At 41.2% G+C, this 19,282-nt stretch overlaps 1 protein-coding gene across 4 annotated transcripts; it reads right to left on the reverse strand.

Moving 5' to 3' along the window:
* Window positions 1-2,446: 2,446 nt before the first annotated feature.
* Window positions 2,447-17,880, reverse strand: ZNF599 (zinc finger protein 599). 4 transcript variants are annotated; one of them, XM_043899126.1, is made up of 4 exons: window positions 17,593-17,880; window positions 15,515-15,604; window positions 13,948-14,043; window positions 2,447-6,165 (listed from the first exon to the last, which is right to left on the reverse strand). In XM_043899126.1, the coding sequence occupies exons 2-4, from the start codon at window positions 15,555-15,557 to the stop codon at window positions 4,640-4,642; spliced, it is 1,665 nt and encodes a 554-aa protein (XP_043755061.1). In that variant the 5' UTR covers window positions 15,558-15,604; window positions 17,593-17,880; the 3' UTR covers window positions 2,447-4,639. The 4 variants fall into 4 exon arrangements, with proteins under 4 accessions (XP_043755061.1, XP_043755059.1, XP_043755060.1 ...); XM_043899124.1 differs by having other exon boundaries at window positions 15,478-15,604; window positions 17,484-17,880; XM_043899125.1 differs by having other exon boundaries at window positions 17,484-17,618.
* Window positions 17,881-19,282: the final 1,402 nt, after the last annotated feature.

Raw genomic sequence — 19,282 nt, forward strand, 5'->3', positions numbered from 1 at the left:
GGACTCAATTGCTTAGGATTCAGATAATTGTTCACAGATGTTTATACCAGTATTATTCACAATAGCCATAAAGGCAGAAAACAACCCAAATTTTCATTAACAAATGAATGAATAAACAAAATATGGCATGTACATATAATGAAATGTTTTTAAACCTTAAAAAGAATGGAATTCTAAACAGGCTACAATAGATGCACCTTGGAAACATTGTGCTAAGTGAGATAAGCCATACACAAAAAAGGCAAATATTGTATGATTCAATTTATATGAGATACCTAGAATAGGCAAATTCATAGAGAAATAAATTAGAATATAGGTTACCAAGGACTTAGAGCAGGGTGGGAGTTACTGCTTAATTGATAGAGTTATTGTTTGGGATGATGAAAAGCTTCTGGAAATGGATAGTGCTAGTGGATTTACAACCTTGTGAATGTACTTAATACTATTAAATTGTATATTTAAAAATGGTTAAAAATCATAAAAATTTATTATATCCTGCAATAAAAAATGAAAGAAAAAACCCCAATATATAATACAGTTAGCCTTCCTTATTCTTGTGAAATTAGGTGCTACGTCTTTGATTCTAGCAGAAGTATGGCAAAAAGGAGAATCCTAAGCAAATTATCTAAATCCCATGTAAGGTCATGTATATTTCAGGGTGATTTTCAGACTGCCACAAACCATACCTGCTAGCTTTTATCTCCAAAAGAGGTACTTTTGGAACTCAGCTAACCTATCTCTATTAGGAGCCACTAGTAGACAAGTTAATGGAAATTACACAAAAGTTCCTAAGTGCTCATGGATTACATTGAGAAAAATCTGACTTTTTGGAAGGGTGGCAGGTTCTAATATGTAAACAATTGTTTTATTGTTTATAATTTTATTTCTCCTTTAAAGTTGTGTTTGTAAGAATAATAGTTTCATACAGGGATTACTCAATAATTAGCATTTATATGAGAAAATAATCAAGTTTACAATCATTTGTTGATGACCTTAGTTTGTTATATCATGTAATAGTTTAAATTTTGTAATTGATATGGAAAATTACAACCCATTTCCTGGTTGTAAATATTATGGGAATTGAGGCAATAAAATAAGACTCAAGACATAGACACCAGAAATGTTCAGAGAATATCTGAATTTTTAAATAAGTGAATGAATCAGTAGTTTACAATATGTGGCCCCTTGACCAGCAACTTCAGCATCACCTGGAGATCTATGAGAAAAAAAATTCTCAGGAGATTGTACCTGGCAGAGAGGAATATCTGAACACAGTCCTGATAACTGGACAGACTGGGCTTTAGGGAGAGGAAGAAGGTCTGTTGGGTACAGCTAGTTTGGGATGGCTGGGAGAGCATTCACAACAGAGAGGGGAGGGAATGGAGCCTAAGATATCTTTCTGGATATAATAGGAGTTTGGATTTCCTAAGAACAAACGGGCACCCTCCCAAAGCCCCAGGGACAGACGGGTCATTAAAAAGGGAACAAATGCTGGGCATGGCTATGGTACACATAAGAGTGGATCCCACCTCCAGGAGCTAAGGGTTGCAGGCATCCAGTTTCTACTGCAAGGTCTTCCAGTTTCTCCACAGGAGCCCAGAACCAGAGATTTCAGAATCTGTGTAAAACTGCACAGATTTCCCATCGTGGAAACTAATTCATATTAAAATTTAAAAAAAAAAAAACACCCTTTGGGGAGCCTTAATCCACACCTCTAGGCCAGATGTAGACTCCCAGGTAGTACCTGGTTAAAGACAGAACTGAGGGCTTGGTGCTACAGGCAATCCAGTTATACTTCCATATATTAGACCAACACAAACAGAAGGATGGATAGATTATTATTTGTAATTGTACAGATAAGGTAGCCTTGATAAAGTTTCATTTTATTAAAACATAAAAGCTGATCACAGTGATCACTTGAGCACCTAGGAGACATGTATGAAGACAGACCCACAGGCGCCAAAATGCAGAGAAATAAGAGATCTTGATGGCCCTTCTGAGGATTCCACCTTTCATAGGCATTTCCAGAATTGTCAGTTTATATAATCTCTTTGCTAAGAATGTCAGTGTCCCTACTAAAATACTTATAGAAATACAAAAATATTTCCAAATCACAATGTCTGACATCCAATTAAAAATAAACAGTGACACACAGAAGCAGGAAAATATAACCTAAAATGAGAAGAAAAATCAATCACTTAAAACAAGGCACAGATGAAGCAATTATACCCCAATTAAAAATAATTTAAAAAACAGGCACAAAACATGAAAAGATGTTCATCACTGCTAATTATGGGGCTTCCCTTGTGGCTCAGCTGGTACAAGAATCCATCTGCAATGCTGGAGACCTGGGTTTGATCCCTGGGTTGGGAAGATCCCCTGGAAAAGGGAAAGGCTACCCACTCCAGTATTCTGGCCTAGAGAATTCCATGGACATTATAGTCCATGGGGTAGCAAAGAGTCGGACATGACTGAGCAACTTTCACTTCACTTCACTGCTAATTATTAGAGAAATGTAAACAAAAAATACAATGTGGTAACACCTCACACCTGTCACAGTGGCTATCACTAAAATGTCAACAAATAATAAATGCTATATAGAAGAACAGATTTAAATGCTAATGAGACAGGCTTGCTTATAAGGCTATTGGCAAATGAACCTATATAATGCAAATGGCTTTCAAAGCCTGACTTTGAATTATTCAAGTATCACACACAACTGTGCTATTGTGTGAATGCCAAGGGCAACTTTAAGTACAAACCCCTAGTGTTATAAAGAGCCCCATGTCCAGACTTGAGAAGAAAAATCTGAACCATAAGACAGTCCATTGTAGGTGGAATAAAAAACTTTGAGGGATACCAGAAACATTCTGGGACTTGTTTTACAACTGCTCATCCAAGAAACAGAATGCTATTTCCAGTGCAAAAACCTTGCCTCCAAGATTTAATTAATTTTGGATAATGCCCCAATCCATTGCCATGAAGAAGTTGAAAATGCCCACTCCAACCCAGATGTTCTTTTCATGCCCCTAAATTCTATGTTATCCAACCACTCAATCAGGGCATAATAAAAGCAAAACATAAGGGAGCTTTTTAGCAAAACTCTCAACACCAACAAAGAAACCATATACCAGGATGGACTACTGGGTGTCTGTCAATATATTCACTGTCACTGTGTTGGCACAACCTGGGATAATTAATAAGCAGACTACTATCATTAACTGTTGGGAAAATGCTTGGCTAGACTGCCTGAAAATTTTCAGACTTAAAGGTGTTACAGAAAATATAAAGGACAGTGTCAAACACACAATGCATATCACAAAACATATAAGTAAAAAAGACTTCAAATGATATGATGGAAGATGTGGAAGAAACTTTGGCAGAGAGGGAAGTAGAAACCACCAACTAAGACCTGGAAGAGAACGCAAAACAAAGCATCGTCCTCTCCTTTGGTTTTCCTGGGTCAAGCCAAGGTCAAGAGATTTACCCACTCAGTGCACTGCCCCATCACACATCCTGCAGTTCTATCAAAATTAGAGTTTTAGTTAATGTTAATATTTAAGTTTAATCTTTTTTTTTCCTAGGACTTTCTTTGCATGGTGTACTGTACAACATAGTGTACTAGACAGTGTTTATGTGTTTACTGTATAAGAGTACTGCATATATGTATTGTTTGTGTATGTTGTAGTGAAAAGAATAAAAACAGTACAGTAACAACAATATACAAAAATGATGTCATTAAAATATTTTTAATACAATGAAATATTGGATGTAACTTCTCAGAAACATTTATTAAATAAGGTGTCCTAAAACAGAAAAAAAAAAAAATCCCATAGGAGATTAAGTATTGATTGGTTGATGAAAATGTGAACAGATGCTCACAGGTACCTAAATCTGTATTGCCACTAGAAGCGATGGTCCACTATTCACTAATTCAGTGTTTATGGTGAACTTAAAGACTACAACCACCGTGAATAACAAGAACTGATTGCATATAATGTATGTATATGTATTTCATGACTCAGGCCTTGTGCTCAATGGTAGACATGACATTGACATGTTACATGTCAATATTTTGTAACAAATAACTTTCAATAAATGTTAGCAGAGTTAACATCCCAATGGTCCAATTCTCCTGACTATGGATATAAAAAAATACATAAAGGGGATGAGGCCTTAGACCTCTCCCCTTTCAGCCCCTCCCCTGCCCCCACACAAATGACAAATTGTCATAAGCTTGGCAGGGAGATCGGAAAAAAGACACACAGGCATTTCCCTTTCCTTTCTCTTCTACATCTCTTTAAATGCTCTTGAGATGGATTTGTAATAAACATAGGAAGGACTGTTGCTGACATTTTCCCCAAATGCATGACAACCACTGATTCTCCCTTGTGGATTCTCAGATGTAGTGGAAAGCTGTAGCCAGTGTCAATTTCTAGTATGACCCTTTAGATTACCTGCCATAGAAAGCTTTCACAGAGATGATAATTATGTTTCTCTTCTGACACTGAGTAAGATATCTCTCTGGCCAAAAGACTTCCCTGAATAGTTACATTCAAAAAGGAAAGGTACTTCACCAGTATGAGTTCACTAAAATTGCCTGAAGTGAGCAAACTTGCACAAGGCCTTCCTCCATCTTCTAAACTCTGGTGTGAATCTTTTGATGGTGAGTGAAGGATGAACTGTGGCTGAAGGCCTTCCCACATTCACCACATTCAAAGGGTTTCTCTCCAGTGTGAGTTCTCACATGTTGAGTTAAGGCAAAGCTGTCACAAAAGGCCTTCTCACATTCTTTGCACTCATAGGGCTTTTCTCCAGTGTGGATCCTATTATGCCGAACAAAATTTGCAGGTTGGGTAAAAGCCTTTCCACATTCTTTGCATACATAAGGCTTTTCCCCAGTGTGAATCCTCATGTGTCGAGTAAAGGAAGAGCTATAGTAAAAGGCTTTTGCACATTCTTTACACTCCAAAGGTTTTTTCCCACTATGGGTCCTATTGTGTCTGATAAAAACAGAATGGTGTGTAAAGGCCTTTCCACATTCACTGCATTCATAGGGTCTCTCACCAGTGTGAATCCTCATGTGTTGAATTAAGGAAGAACTGTCACAAAACGCTTTTCCACATTCTTTGCACTCAAAGGGCTTCTCTCCAGTATGTGCCCTCTTATGCCGGATGAAAGTAGATCGATGAGTAAAGGCTTTTCCACACTCCCTGCACTCATAGGGTTTCTCTCCAGTGTGAATCCTCATGTGTTGAGTAAAGGATGAGTTGAGGCAGAAAGCCTTTCCACATTCTTTGCACAAAAAGGGTTTTTCTCCCGTGTGGGTCATATTATGTTGGATAAAAGTGGAGCGGTGAGTGAAGGCCTTTCCACATTTGCTGCACTCATAGAGTTTCTTTCCAGTGTGAATCCTCATATGTTGAGCGAAGGAGGAGCTGTAGTAAAAGGTTTTCCCACATTCCTTGCACAAAAATGGTTTTTCTCTAGTGTGAGTCATATTATGCTGGATGAAAGAGGAGCGATGGGTGAAAGCTTTACCACATTCTTTGCATTCATAGGGTTTATCTCCAGTGTGAATACGCTGGTGCTCTGTGAGGTGAGACCTGCGTTTGAAGGCTTTCCCACACTCGATACACTTGTACGGCTTTTCCCCAGTATGAAACCTCATATGTCGAATGAAGTCTGCCATATAATGAGAAGCTTTCCCACATTCACCGCATTCATAAGGCTTCACTCCAGCGTGAATCTGTTGATGCCGAATAAGGGCCCAATTCTTGCTAAAATCTTTTCCACATTCCTTGCACTTATAGAGGTTATTCCTTACATCAACAACCAGGTCTTTTCCTGGTTCTTGGGAATCACATTCATGCAGAGCATCTTGTATAGTGACTTGCTCCGGTAAAACCCCTAAACAAAGACTATGATCTGTCACAAAATCATCATGTTTATGGCTCAACTTCTTCAGGCATGCCTCCTTGTGGGGATCTGCTCCTGGCCTCCAGTTCCCTTCCTGCATTTCTGACAGTTTTTCCTGATACCTTGCTTGCCCCAGCCAGGAATCCCTTGAGGTGCCATGTGTCACTTGTTCCTCAAAAGAGGCTTCCTCAATGAGGGCCAGCTGAGAAGCAGTAAGCTGTGTGGTCTTGGGGTTTGCTTTTTCACCTGAAGGAAATCCAATATAACAAAAGTGCCTATTAGTGATGTCAAGACAAACAAAATAAATGACCATTTTAGTGGAAGAATGAAGATGAAAATAAAGCCTCTACCATCTATGGCATTTTTACATCTCTTAAACCCTGGTTTAAAATTTCTTTCTTTACTAATCCTTGGGCTCTTGACATCTTTAAAAGGTAACCCAAGGAGAAAACCTGCAGCAGGGAACAGAAAATCTGTAGTGGAGACTCCACCTCACTCTCCAGAGTGAGAGAGGGTGGGCAGAGTAATGATAATGACTGTGTTCCAATACCTCATGCTGCTATGACAGCACAGAGAAGGCGAACCTAACTTGGCCCAGATGGCAGACAGAAAGAGGTCAGTGGAGGCTACAAGGACAAGGTACTACATATGCTTATTTCTAAAGGTGAGTAGGAATTCCCTGACAGAGGAATTAGGAGAAAAACTGTATTAGACAACTGAAAGTTCAAAGGGTCAGGGTCTTAAGAGAATGCTGAATGCCAGGCAAAAAGAAAAGAATGACAGGATGGTGGAGAGGGAGGCAGAGACAGAGGAGAAACAAAATCTTAGGATTCTGGACTGTGCAAAAGTTGTGGGGAGTCAGAGATAAGCAACTGGGTGGACATATTCAATCTACTATACCTGAGTAAAGACTAGGTGAACAGACTGAAATAGATATCATTTAGATAACTAGAAAACATATCACACTCATAAAGATTTATTTGAAAACAGAGATTAATAATATAAAGTTGCCAATTTCCCTAAATTCATTATAAATTTAACAACTTGGGATAAATCCCAATAGGGTTTTTCATGGTTACAGGCAAGCTGATTGTGGAATTTATATAAAAGAACAGAGACCAGGATATCTCTGAAGAAGAATAAAGCAAAAGGACTTGCTCTTTGAGGAATTAGGATGATGATGAAATCATATATAACAAAGTAGTGTGATGCAGCCTAGATATAATATAAGCTGTCAAAGTGTCAAAGGTAAAAACAGAGTTAGGAACTCTGAAATGTGTATATGGAATTTGCTCAACACATGAGGATTCACACAATTTTGATATATGATAGAAGTAGCAGAGAGGCCAGTGGGAATAAGAAAAGACTATTTAATAAATGGATGTAGAAAAATCATTTGCCACAATGAAGGAAAATGAAATTGTATTTCTACCTTGTACAAAGCAAAAAATTAATTCCAGATTGACTAAGACTTATTGTCAGAAGCATTCATGGGGTCGCAAAGAGTTGGACACAACTGAGCGACTGAACTGAACTAAAAGATTAAAAACTTTTAATAAATAGTGAAAATGACTATCTTTTAGATCTTGAGGAAAAGGAAGAATTCAAAAACAAGATACAGAAGCATTCACTATAAAAGATTAATCAACATGACTAATGTTTTAAAAGACAATCCAAGAAAAATGGCTATGTTAACATCAGACCTATATTAACACCAGATAACATAGATGACAGAGCAAAGAAAATGGGACCAAAAGGGACATTATATAATGATAAAAAGATCAAGCCACCAGGAAGACATAATAACCCTAAATCTGTATGTACCAAATATCAGAGCCTCAAAACATACAAACCAAAAACTGAGCTGAAAGGAGAAATACCCAAAATTACAATTACAGCTGGAGACTTCAACACTTCACACCCAAAATGAAAACCAAACCATGCTATTAACTGACATTTCACAGAAGATATGTATTGACTAATCAACATATGAAGAGGTACTCAAATTTCTTAAATATGAGGGAAGGGCAAATTAAGATCACAAAGAGAGACTATTTTATATTCACCTGATTGAAAACACTTTTCAAGTGTTGGAGAGAGTATAGATCCATGGAATTGTTCATACAGGGCAAGTGAAGTGTAAGTGGATATAAATAACCATGTTAGAACACAACAGGGCATCCTGTAGTAAAGTTCTCCTTTTGCTTAATTTATAATTCCCAAATTCCAGTCCTAGGCATATGCTAAGAGAAATTACTACACTTGTTTGTGAGAATACACACATGTGAATTTTCATGGCTCCACTGTGTATGGGTACAAAAAATTAGAAACAAGAAAATTTCCATGAAAATGGATGAATACATGGTTTTATATAAATGACTATGGGAGAAAAAAAAATGAGTGAACTATAGCTGTGTGCATGCTCAGTTGCTAAGTTGTGTCTTGCCTCCTTGCAACCCCATGGACCGTAGCCTGCCCGGCTCCTCTGTCCATGGGATTTCCCAGCTAAGAATACTGGAGTGGGTTGCCGTCTCCTTCTTCTGGGTCTTCCTGACCCAAGCAAGGGATCTTCTGAACCCATGTCTCCTGCATTGGCAGGCGGGTTCTTTACTGCTGAGCCATCAGGGAAACCGAACTATAGTTACATGCATCATGAATCTCAGTAATGTACTGTTGAATGAAAAGTACAAATCCTATAAGACAACATAAACAGATACTTTTTATAATGTTCAAATAAAACAGCAAAATATACACACAAGTACAATGAAACAATGTTTTTTTGAGAATGTCAGTTTTTCATGGCATTATAAAAATGATATGTATGTATCTTAAACTTATTTTTTAGCAATTTTTAATTGTAGTAAAATAACATAACATAAAATGTACCATTTTGAGATGAAACAATCTTAAAAAGAAATGGATATAATAATTAGATGTAGATGAATTCCTTAAAAGACTCCAATTACCAAAACTGACACAAGAAAAAACAGAATATCTGAATAGCCCTTTATTTATTCAAAAGACAAATTCTGTGATGGACTAAATGTGTTCCCCAAAATTCATGTATTGAAGCCCTGACTGCCAATGTATTTGGAGGCAGGGCCTGGCCTTTACAGAAGTAATTAAGGTTAAGTGAGGTCATAAAAGTACGGACCTGAGAGGATCAGATCCTTATAATAAAGAGACACCAGAGACTTCTCCCTCTCTTCCTCTCCACCACACACCACACTTAGGAAAGGCCATGGTCCCTATCTTCAGATAAGAACACTAATCCCATCATGGGTGCTCCATTCTCATGACCTCATCTAAACCCAAGCACCACCCAAAGGGCCAGAATCATCACACTGGGGCATTAGGGATTTAACATACATATTTGGGGAGGACACAGGCATTCAGTTCATAACAAGGTGACATGAGAAAAAGTACAGCAAAGTGCATGGCAAATGTTCTGTAAATTGTAGACCACTATCTATCATTATTATAGTTGTTATACTGGTTAATCAGAATGTCAGCAATAATCTGTGAGAACATTTTTTTTAGTACTGCAATGCTGAGAAATACCATTGCTGGGCCTCAAAGAGTAAAGGGCAGATACCATCTGCTCACAACTATGTGAAACAATGAGGGATCTTACATATAGCTGATGGGAATGTGACATGGTGCAGTCACTCTGAAACTGACTGGTAGTTTCTATTAAAGCTAATCATATAACTACACCATGATCCAGCCAGTCCACTCATAAATATACTCCCAACAGAAATGTGTGCTTATAGGCAAAAAAAAATATGGTTAAGAATATTCACAGCAGCATTCTCCATAATATTCCGAAAAGTCAAATGTCCATCAATAAGAACACAAGTATGTGTAATCTATTAATTCATTGAGCTATTGCACAGTGAGAAACTAACTCCAAATAAGTGCAACCACATGGATAAATTCCAGAGCCATAATGATTGTCAAAAGAAGACAGGCAGGGCCATATTGTATACTGTGGGGTTCCATTTATAAACCTTCAAAACTAATCTATGGGACTTCCTTGGTGGTCCATAGCTAAGACTCCAAGCTTGCAATGCAGGAGGCCTGGGTTCAACACCTAGTCAGTGGACTAGACCCCATATGCTGCAACTAAGAGTTCACATGCCATAACTAAAAGATTCCACATGCCACAACTAATACCTGGTGCAGCCAAATAAATAAATAAATAAATATTAAAAAAAAAAAAAACAAAAACTTAAATCTATGGTGACAGAGTCTAAATACTGGTTAATTTTGTAGAAGGGGATATTAACAAGGAGGGAAGCACAAGATGCCTGAGAGGTGCTGGAAATACTGCATTTCTTGACACTTGCAGTGGATACACTGGTTTATATATATGTAAAATTTTATAATGATGGACCTTTAAGATTTACACATTCACTATGTATAAATTACACCTCAGTACAAAAATTCAAGGAAATATTGACTAGTAAAGGGGAAGTCTGTGTAGATGTCTCTTCTGAGAATGAGAAAAGTCCTCTAAAAAGCTTGGTTGTTCAGCTGAAATAGAGTCAACAACTTTTGGATGTTGTTGGAGAGCCAAGAGCATTTTCTTTTAATGTTTCCCACAATTGCAAGAAACTTCATCATGTTTTTTATATTCAGCAGAGAGAAGATGGAGATATCGAAGAGGGAGGAAATAAATGAAGAAGCATGTTCTCTGAGGCAGTGGACAGACTCCTGTATGGTTTCCCATAATCCCTTCCTCATGGTGTTCCCACAGTTTTGATACCCTCTGCCTGAATCCTGGGCTTCCAGGTGGCACTAGTGGTAATGAACCCACCTACCAATGCAGGAGACATAAGAATCATGGATTCAATCCTGAGTCAGGAAGATCCCCTGGAGAAGGAAATGGCAACCTGCTCCAATATTCTTGCCTGGAAAATCCCATGGACAGAGGGGCCTGGTGGGCTATAATCCATGGGGTCACAAAGAGTTGGACATGACTGAAGTGACTTAGCACGCACACATGCTGAATCTTAGCAAAATTTACTTCTAAAGAATAGAATATAACAAAGGCGGTAGAATGTAAGACGTAACAGATAAAGTATATGTGTGGAACCTCTCTTGCTGGAATCTCTTACACCATTACTTGATCTGAAGAAGTAACCTGATGTGTTGTAAACTGCCTACAACTACAGTTTTGCAGGGGATCAAGCTAAGCTGTGCCTAGATTTCTGATCCACAGATGAGATAATAAATGAGTGATATTTTAATATGAAATGAGTGATTTTTACTCACTCATTGTGATCTGGCAATAGATAATTAAGACACCTGAGAAGGTAGGTGAAGGTATGACCTAGACTCTGCTAGGGGGATCAGCCATGGCCAGGGATGAGAGCTCTTCTGTAGAGGTGAGAAGGAAGCTGAAGGTATAAGTCAGTAAGGGTTAAGAAGCAAGAAAAAGAAGGGAACAGCCTTTATTTTCTGAATAAACTGGGTCATATGTTGAGATCTCAGTGGCTGGGGAGATGGTGATGTTTGGAATATAGAAAAGTGGATAGGGGAGTGGATGTGAGACATAGAGCTGATCCTGGGGGGACTCTGTTAGCATCAGGCAGGCAAAAGATGATTACAGCCTGAGCTAGGGTGATTATGATGGAACTCATAGAACTGGTGGAGGTGACAGATTCAGGAGAAATGTATGATGAAATATGATCAAGATTCAGGAATGGCTGTATCATGGGCATGATGAAGATGGAGGTGTTGTTCAAGTTTGTTTTTGGTTTTCTCAACTTATTGAACAAGACCATTGACTGAAATGGGGAGATGAGAGGAGTTGGCAAGATCTTGAGATCCTTCTTAGGCATGATGGGTATGAAGTGCCTTTGAAACCTCCAAGTGAAGATGCAGAACTGCAGAAAGAGGTGAAGATTTGAGACAGACTCACTGGGACTGAGGAGGGGCTGGCCAGAGATACTCTCTGGCTGGCTGAGCAACCTGAGGGAACCCAAGAGGGGAGTGATCACAAATTTACATTGGTACTAGCCACACATTTGTCTTTTTTTTCTTTTTTTCATTTATTTTTATTAGTTGGAGGCTAATTACAATATTGTAGTGGTTTTTGCCATACATTGACATGAATCAGCCATGGATTTACATGTGTTCCCCATCCTGAACCCCCCTCCCACCTCCCTCCCCATCCCATCCCTCTGGGTCATCCCAGTGTACCAGCCCTGAGCACTCGTCTCATGCATCCAACCTGGACTGGCGATCTGTTTCACACTTGATAATATATATGTTTCAATGCTATGCTCTCAGATCATCCCACCCTCACCTTCTCCCATAGAATCCAAAAGTCTGTTTTACACATCTGTGTCTCTTTTGCTGTCTCACACATAGGGTTATCGTTACCATCTTTCTAAATTCCATATATATGCATTAGTATACTGTATTGGTGTTTATCTTTCTGGCTTACTTCACTCTGTATAATGGGCTCCAATTTCATCTATCTCATTAGAACTGATTCAAATGTACTCTTTTTAATGGCTGAGTAATATTCCATTGTGTATATGGACCACAGCTTTCTTATCCATTCATCTGCTGATGGGCATCTAGGTTGCTTCCATGTCCTGGCTATTATAAACAGTGCTGCAATGAACATTGGGGTACATGTGTCTTTTTCGGTTCTGGTTTCCTTGGTGTGTATGCCCAGAAGTGGGATTGCTGGGTCATATGGCAATTCTATTTCCAGTTTTTAAAGAAATCTCCACACTGTTCTCCATAGTGGCTGTACTAGTTTGCCTTCCCACCAACAGTGTAAGAGGGTTCCCTTTTCTCCACACCCTCTCTAGCATTTATTGCTTGTAGACTTTTGGATAGCAGCCATTCTGACTGGCGTGTAATGGTACCTCATTGTTAGCCACACATTTGATGTAGGGCTGACAAAGGCAAACATACTCTCAAGGTTTTACAAGACAGGAGGGCAAGAGGATGACAAGGCTAGGGACTGCTTCTGAATATCTCATTTACAAATGGAAGCATGGATGCCTGCAGGGATGTACAGTACAGATAAACAATTGGATAGAGGTGGAAAAGAGTGAGATGCAAAGCAGAGTTGGAGGTAGTAATCTGCAGAAAAATAAATGACTCTTTTCTGAACCCAGAAGGTAGTTTGAGATACCATTAGTCACTATTCATTATGAGTAATAATACATAAATATTGTTAAGTCACTTACTTTGGGTCAGGCAATGGAAGGTGAATGGAAGTGACTATGTGAGCAAATGGGTATGACTACTCCCCTTCTCTCCTATTTTGGCCAGTTGGATGACGTCAGGGCAATCTTATAGCCACATACTGACAATAGAATACACCTGGTCCCTAAATAGATATGTGGTACAGAATTTGCCTGCAGACCCACATTATGTGTGTATGTGCTCAGTTGCTCAATCGTGTCTGACTCTCTGCAACCCTATGAACTATAGTCCGCCAGGCTCTTCTGTCCATGGAATTTTCCAGGCAAGAATACTGGAACAGGTTATCATTTCCTACTCCAGGGGATCTTTCCAACTCAGGGATCAAACCCACATCTCACGCGTCTTCTGCACTGGCATGCAGATTCTTTACTACTGCGCCACTTGGGAATCCTGACCACGTTATACCATGGCACAAATGAGAAAAACAAGTCTTGCTGAGTCACCAAGATTTTGGAGTTTATCTCATACAGCAGGCAGCATCCACTTAGCCTAACTTGTATGTCAAAAGCACAGGGAGATCATGCAACTTCCCCAGGGTCCTGATGCTTCTGAATGGCCAAGTATAGAGTCTGTCTCTTACTCAGGATAGCATATTTCAACCTCAGTAAAAGCAAAGAGTGTGATGGGATTGGGAAGACAGCAAAAACACAGTTAAAAGGACTCCATGATCACCCAAGACCCCCAGAAAGCCATAGAAAGAAACTGCCCATGGAAAGGGGCACTGCCCACTCAATGGGGCTGACTGGCAGACTACCAGTCACTCCCCAGCAGTCTGCCAGCTGCCATGGCACTCACCTGTACAGGTGTTTCTGGAGAGGCCTCTCTTTACCATCCACAGTCCTGGCCCATACTCCAATAGGTGAATCAGCTCTGCCTTGGGAACAGGATGCCCTGTACATGGAGAAATAAACGGGGAATGGATATATAGGTAAAGACAAAAGGGAAAGTCTCACATATACAGGAGTGAACACCTTGAACATACCACCATAAAACCCCAAAGGGCACACCTCCTTCCAGAAGTCTTTCCCTAATTAAATCAGCAAGATTCTACCTTCCCATGCTTCAGAACATCTTAGACACACCTGGTTCTAAACACAGAACAAATTAAACCAAATCTCTGGGCATAAAGACAGTACTGGTTGCTTTCAAACTTTGCCAGGTGATTCTGGTGCCCAAGGATGGCTGAAAACACTAAACTAAATCAACTGATAGTCAGTTGTCTGAGGAAGGCCATGACCTAAAACTGCTACCCATTCTGAAGAAAAGTCCAGGTTGGGAAGATGGGGCTGAATGTGGGGACTTGCTACCCTATTTGTTGCTACAACATCCTGTTGCCACTTCAGGGATGCTGGCCCAATGACCTGGACCAAAGAGAGAAAGCAGACAGAGAGAACTGGGTTGGGAGGAACCAACCCAGGAGCCAGCACCACCACAGGGCTTCTCATTAGGTGAAGTAATAAACTTTTTTCAGGGTGAAACTTGTATGATGTGGTTTTTTGGCACATGCAGCCAAATATATTTTGCCAAATGTGAAGGTTTAAAGATAGGAGGATTCTAAAGAGAAGTCAATGACTTAGGCAGCAGGACCACAGAAACTCTGATTAGAAAATTCTGTACTGCAAGCCAGAGTGCACCCAGCTGTTCACTGAGGTCTGCTCTATATCTGGCACTGAGTTTAGTGAGGAGGCAGGGGAAAAGGTAAACCGGATCTTCCTATGTCTCTGCTGGACCTGAGCTCCCTGCCCACTCAGGGAATTGGCTTGTGTTTGTCCCTCCACTTGGAATACTATTCCCCAGATGCCTCCTTTCAATAACTATTCACAATTGTCACAAAACATTATAGTTACTTCACTGAAGCCTGACCTTCTGGGAGAGACTATGTGGACATGAGACAGGGAAAGCCCAGTTAGAGGTAACCATTTCTTGGTAAAGTGGCCAACTAAGCTTTAGGTGGAAGAACATTTGCGATTTATTATTTTGTATAATTTTATTGTGCAATTTGTATATGATTATATTTGTACATAATTTGTATAATTTTATACATTATTATGTATAATTTATTATACATAACAAATACCTATATGGCACTTTCTAAGTTCCCAGTTCTACTCTACGCACTTTAAAGATATTAGTTCGCTGGGGCTAAGTGAAAGGGTTACTACAAAAATGATAAAATAAAAATAATCATGAGGCGGTCAGACCAGAACAGGCTGAGGCTGGAGGGAGAAGCGAAGGCAGGCTCCTCAGGTCTTCTTAACTGATCATGCTCAGAGAGAGGGTAGAATGAAAGAGGCTCTGGGTACCACATGTGAGGTGAGGCCTTACCCAGTGAGACCAGGAGGCCGCAAGTCTCCAGCATTACCTCCTGGTACAAGGTCCTCTGGGCCAGGTCTAGATGTCTCCATTCCTCCCCAGTGAAGGTTATGGCCACATCTTCAAATGATATCAATGCCTGCAAAGTCAAATAGAGGTGGTGGGGTGACTGTATGGCTATTAAATTAGAGCCTACTGCATGGTTAGTGACAGAAATTCAGAGACCCAAGGCCTGAATCCCTGAGTATCTCCTGAGAACCCAGCTCTGTGCTGGGTTTAAGAGGGAGGTAGATGGTGCTGTAGACAGAATACAAATAGTGTGGGAGAGAAAAACCACCTATATGGGAATTCACTAGAGAGTGATGCAAAACAAAGGTAATCTTGTGTGGACTATGAGTCTATTACTGTAATTCAAGCAAGGATAAGAGCAGTGGCAGCTGAACCTCACTGGTCTGTCCTCTATGCCTGCACCTCAGGGTTTTAGATGCTGTGTTAAAGCAACGAAAAGATTCTAGATCTGCATCTAGACTTCTTGGGATTTAAATCCAACCTTTTGAACCAAAACATGCTAATTTCTTTGAGCCTCAATTTCCACATCAATACAACAATAATTCCAACTTCACCAGGTTGTTGTAGAGATTAAACTGAAAACGTTCATAAAGCAAACAAATGCAGTGCCCAGCACTTGTCAGTGCTCAATGTGTATTTGTGAATTTCATTAATCCTCTTGCAGCCCGTGAGGTAAACACCATCACTGTCTCCATTTCACAATCAGCAAATGGGGGCTCAAAGTCAAGCAGCCCAGAGTAACATGTCTAATGAGAAGGGACAAGATTTGAATCCAAGTCCCTCTAGACAAGCCATGGTAGGGGGTTTAGATTTGATCTAGGTATAATAGGAGCTCCAGAGGGTAGAATCTTTCATTCATCAGCCACTTATGGAACACTTGGTACGGGTCCTGCATTCTTCTAAGCTTGGGGACAGAAGCTCCCACATCCCTGACAAGGAACTAAATAAATAAGCAAGAAAAGTCATATGGCCTTAAGGGCTATGAAATGAAGAAAAATAAGATGACTACAGAGATTACAAGACTAGATGAGGCAATCAGGAAGACCTCTCTGAGCAGATGTGGAACAAGGCTGGAATGAAGTTAGGGAGCAAGCCAGGAAAACTGGATAAACAAGCAAAGTTCTGAAGGTGATCAGAGCTATGTTGACAGCAAAGTGGCGTGCTGAAGAATAACTTAGGACCTGTCCATATGTTTACATCCCTTGAGACACAACATTCCTATGCACTGTCATTACTGAAAACTGTAATGGATTCACTTTTCAAATATAAGTAAATGTGTTGGGGCAATGGATACTGTCAGTGGCAAGCCAATGGCCTTGTACCCAGATGGCACCTACAAAGAGAAATCCAGTGACAGGCTTGTCTTCTGCTCTGTCCCGGGAACTTCTACTCCTACTAGAGGAGCAGCCAATTACAGAAACACTGCTCCCATCCCACTTCTGCTCTCCAGGCTGTCTCATCTGTCTCCCAGTTCTCAGCAGCGCTGAGGCCGGAGGCAGGGATGTCTGAGGGTCAGATTCCACCTGGGGTGAGCCTAAGATAACAGCAGGACCAGGAGAGTCCTTCTCCGGAAACCACATCGAGTGATGCTCTCTGGGTTGTGCTGAGCACTCAAGGACACACGTCACAGGCATATGCTCTCCAGTTCCTCCGACCGACAGAGAAAAGTTGTTAATACTCCAATTTTAGACCCGAGGGAATAGAGGCCAAGGGCCGTGAATCCACAAGCTTAGAGCCCATTATGGGTGCCTCTCTTTACAACACTTTGGCCTGGATTCAGAACCCTGGGTTGGAACTGATAAACACTGTAGTTCCCACACCCCATTCTCACCGAACCTCCAGATCCGAGCGTATTAAGACGGAAAGGTGGAGAGGCCCGGGATTCCCCATATCACAGAGTGGCACTATGCGGACCGCGACCCCAGCGCACTTGGGCACCCTCCACTCACCAGCGCCGGCGCCGCCATGGGGCCCGTAGGCAGAGGGACGGCGGGAGGTGGTGACAAAAGCTGGTAGAGAGGGCTCAGCCGACCCGAGGCCAGCCCTGCACGGAAGTACCTGGGACCTGAGTGTCTGCGGTGTGGAATGGGCATCAGGCCCCGGGAGCCGCCTCTGGGAGCTGTGGGGACGGAGGGCTGGGAGCTCAGACGCTCGGCTGACAACCCGTTCCAAGCGGGGTCACGACTCACACAAAAGTGTGGCGGTGGGTTCTAGTCTCCTCACGGCTCTTTGCTCGTACAGAAGACCTTTTTCTGTGGAGTGGTCAATGCTCAGGGCTCCAGTGGGGAAAGCCCGTAAGGTTAGACAGACCGCTTGTAAACGACGTCCTAATACTCGACCAAGAAGTCCCGCCCAACCTGCCGCCAGTGCCTGCCTCCGCTTTACGTCATTGGCTCAGCACCCAAGGCCGTCATTGGAGACACTGCCTTCTGGGTAATGTAGTTTCTGACTTCATCCTGGTGAACCAAGGAGCTCACTTCCGGTTTTCTATGGAAACAGTGTCTTAAGGTTCCGTGGTATCTGGTCCCATCACTTCATGGCAAATAGATGGGAGAACAATGGAAACAGTGACAGACTTTTATTTTCTCGGGATCCAAAATCACTGCGGATGGTGACTGCAGCCATGAAATTAAAAGACACTTGCTCCTTGAAAGAAAAGCTAAGACAAACCCAGACAGCGTATATAAAATATAGAGATATCATTTTGCCAACAAAGGTCCCTATAGTCAAAGCTGTGGTTTTTCCAGTAGTCATGTATGGGATGTGAGAGTTGGACCATAAAGAAGGCCAAGCACAAAAGAATTGATGCTTTCTAACTGTGGTGTTGGGGAAGACCCTTGAGAGTCCTTTGGACTGCAAGGAGATCAAATCAACCCTGAATATTCATTGGAAGGACAGATGCTGAAGCTGAAGCTTCAGCACTTTGGCCACCTGACGGGAAGAGCCAACTCATTGTAAAAGACCCTGTTGCTGGGAAAAATTGAAGGCAGCAGAAGGGGATGACAGAAAAAAAATGGTGGGATGGCATCACCAACTCAACGGACATGAGTTTGAGCAAACTCTGGGAGATGGTGAAGGACAGGGAAGCCTGGCATGCTGCAATCCATGGGGCCACAAAGAGTCACACATGACTGAGCCACTGAACAAGGTTCCAAAGGAGGGCACAGCCTCGCTTCCTCTTGAAGGCAAGGCACACTGATTTACTTGGCCATTCAGGCAACGCCCCGCCGTTAAAGGACTCTAACACATGCCCTATTCCTTAACCTATTCAATGTACTCCTGCCCAGCATTTCACCTCTCTGAGCCAGGATTTATGATGAAAAGTGAAGATTCCCCTAATCTGTGGTTTCCAATTCACAGACCACATCAGCATTACCTGGAATTTGTTACAAGTCATCGGGTCCCACTTCAGACATACTGAGTCACATACTCTTGAGTGAGGCCCACATACCTGTGCCTAAGCCCTGCAAGAGGTTTTAATGCTCCAACACAGTTGAGAACCGGACTCTCCAGTGAATGGGACAAAATTACCTACGTCAGAAGAGATAGCTAAAAAGTGCTTAGCACTAGACCTGGCACATAATAATAAATGCATGCTAAATCACTTCAGTCATGTCTGACTTGAGACCCTATGGACCCATAGCTTGCCAGACTCCTCTGTCCATAGGATTCTCCAGACAAGAATATTGGTGTGGGTTGCCATGCTCTCCTCCAGGGAATCTTCCCCACCCAGGGATTGAACCTGTGT

The sequence above is a fragment of the Cervus elaphus genome, chromosome 4 (assembly GCF_910594005.1).
Source record: "Cervus elaphus chromosome 4, mCerEla1.1, whole genome shotgun sequence".
NCBI lineage: Eukaryota > Metazoa > Chordata > Mammalia > Artiodactyla > Cervidae > Cervus > Cervus elaphus.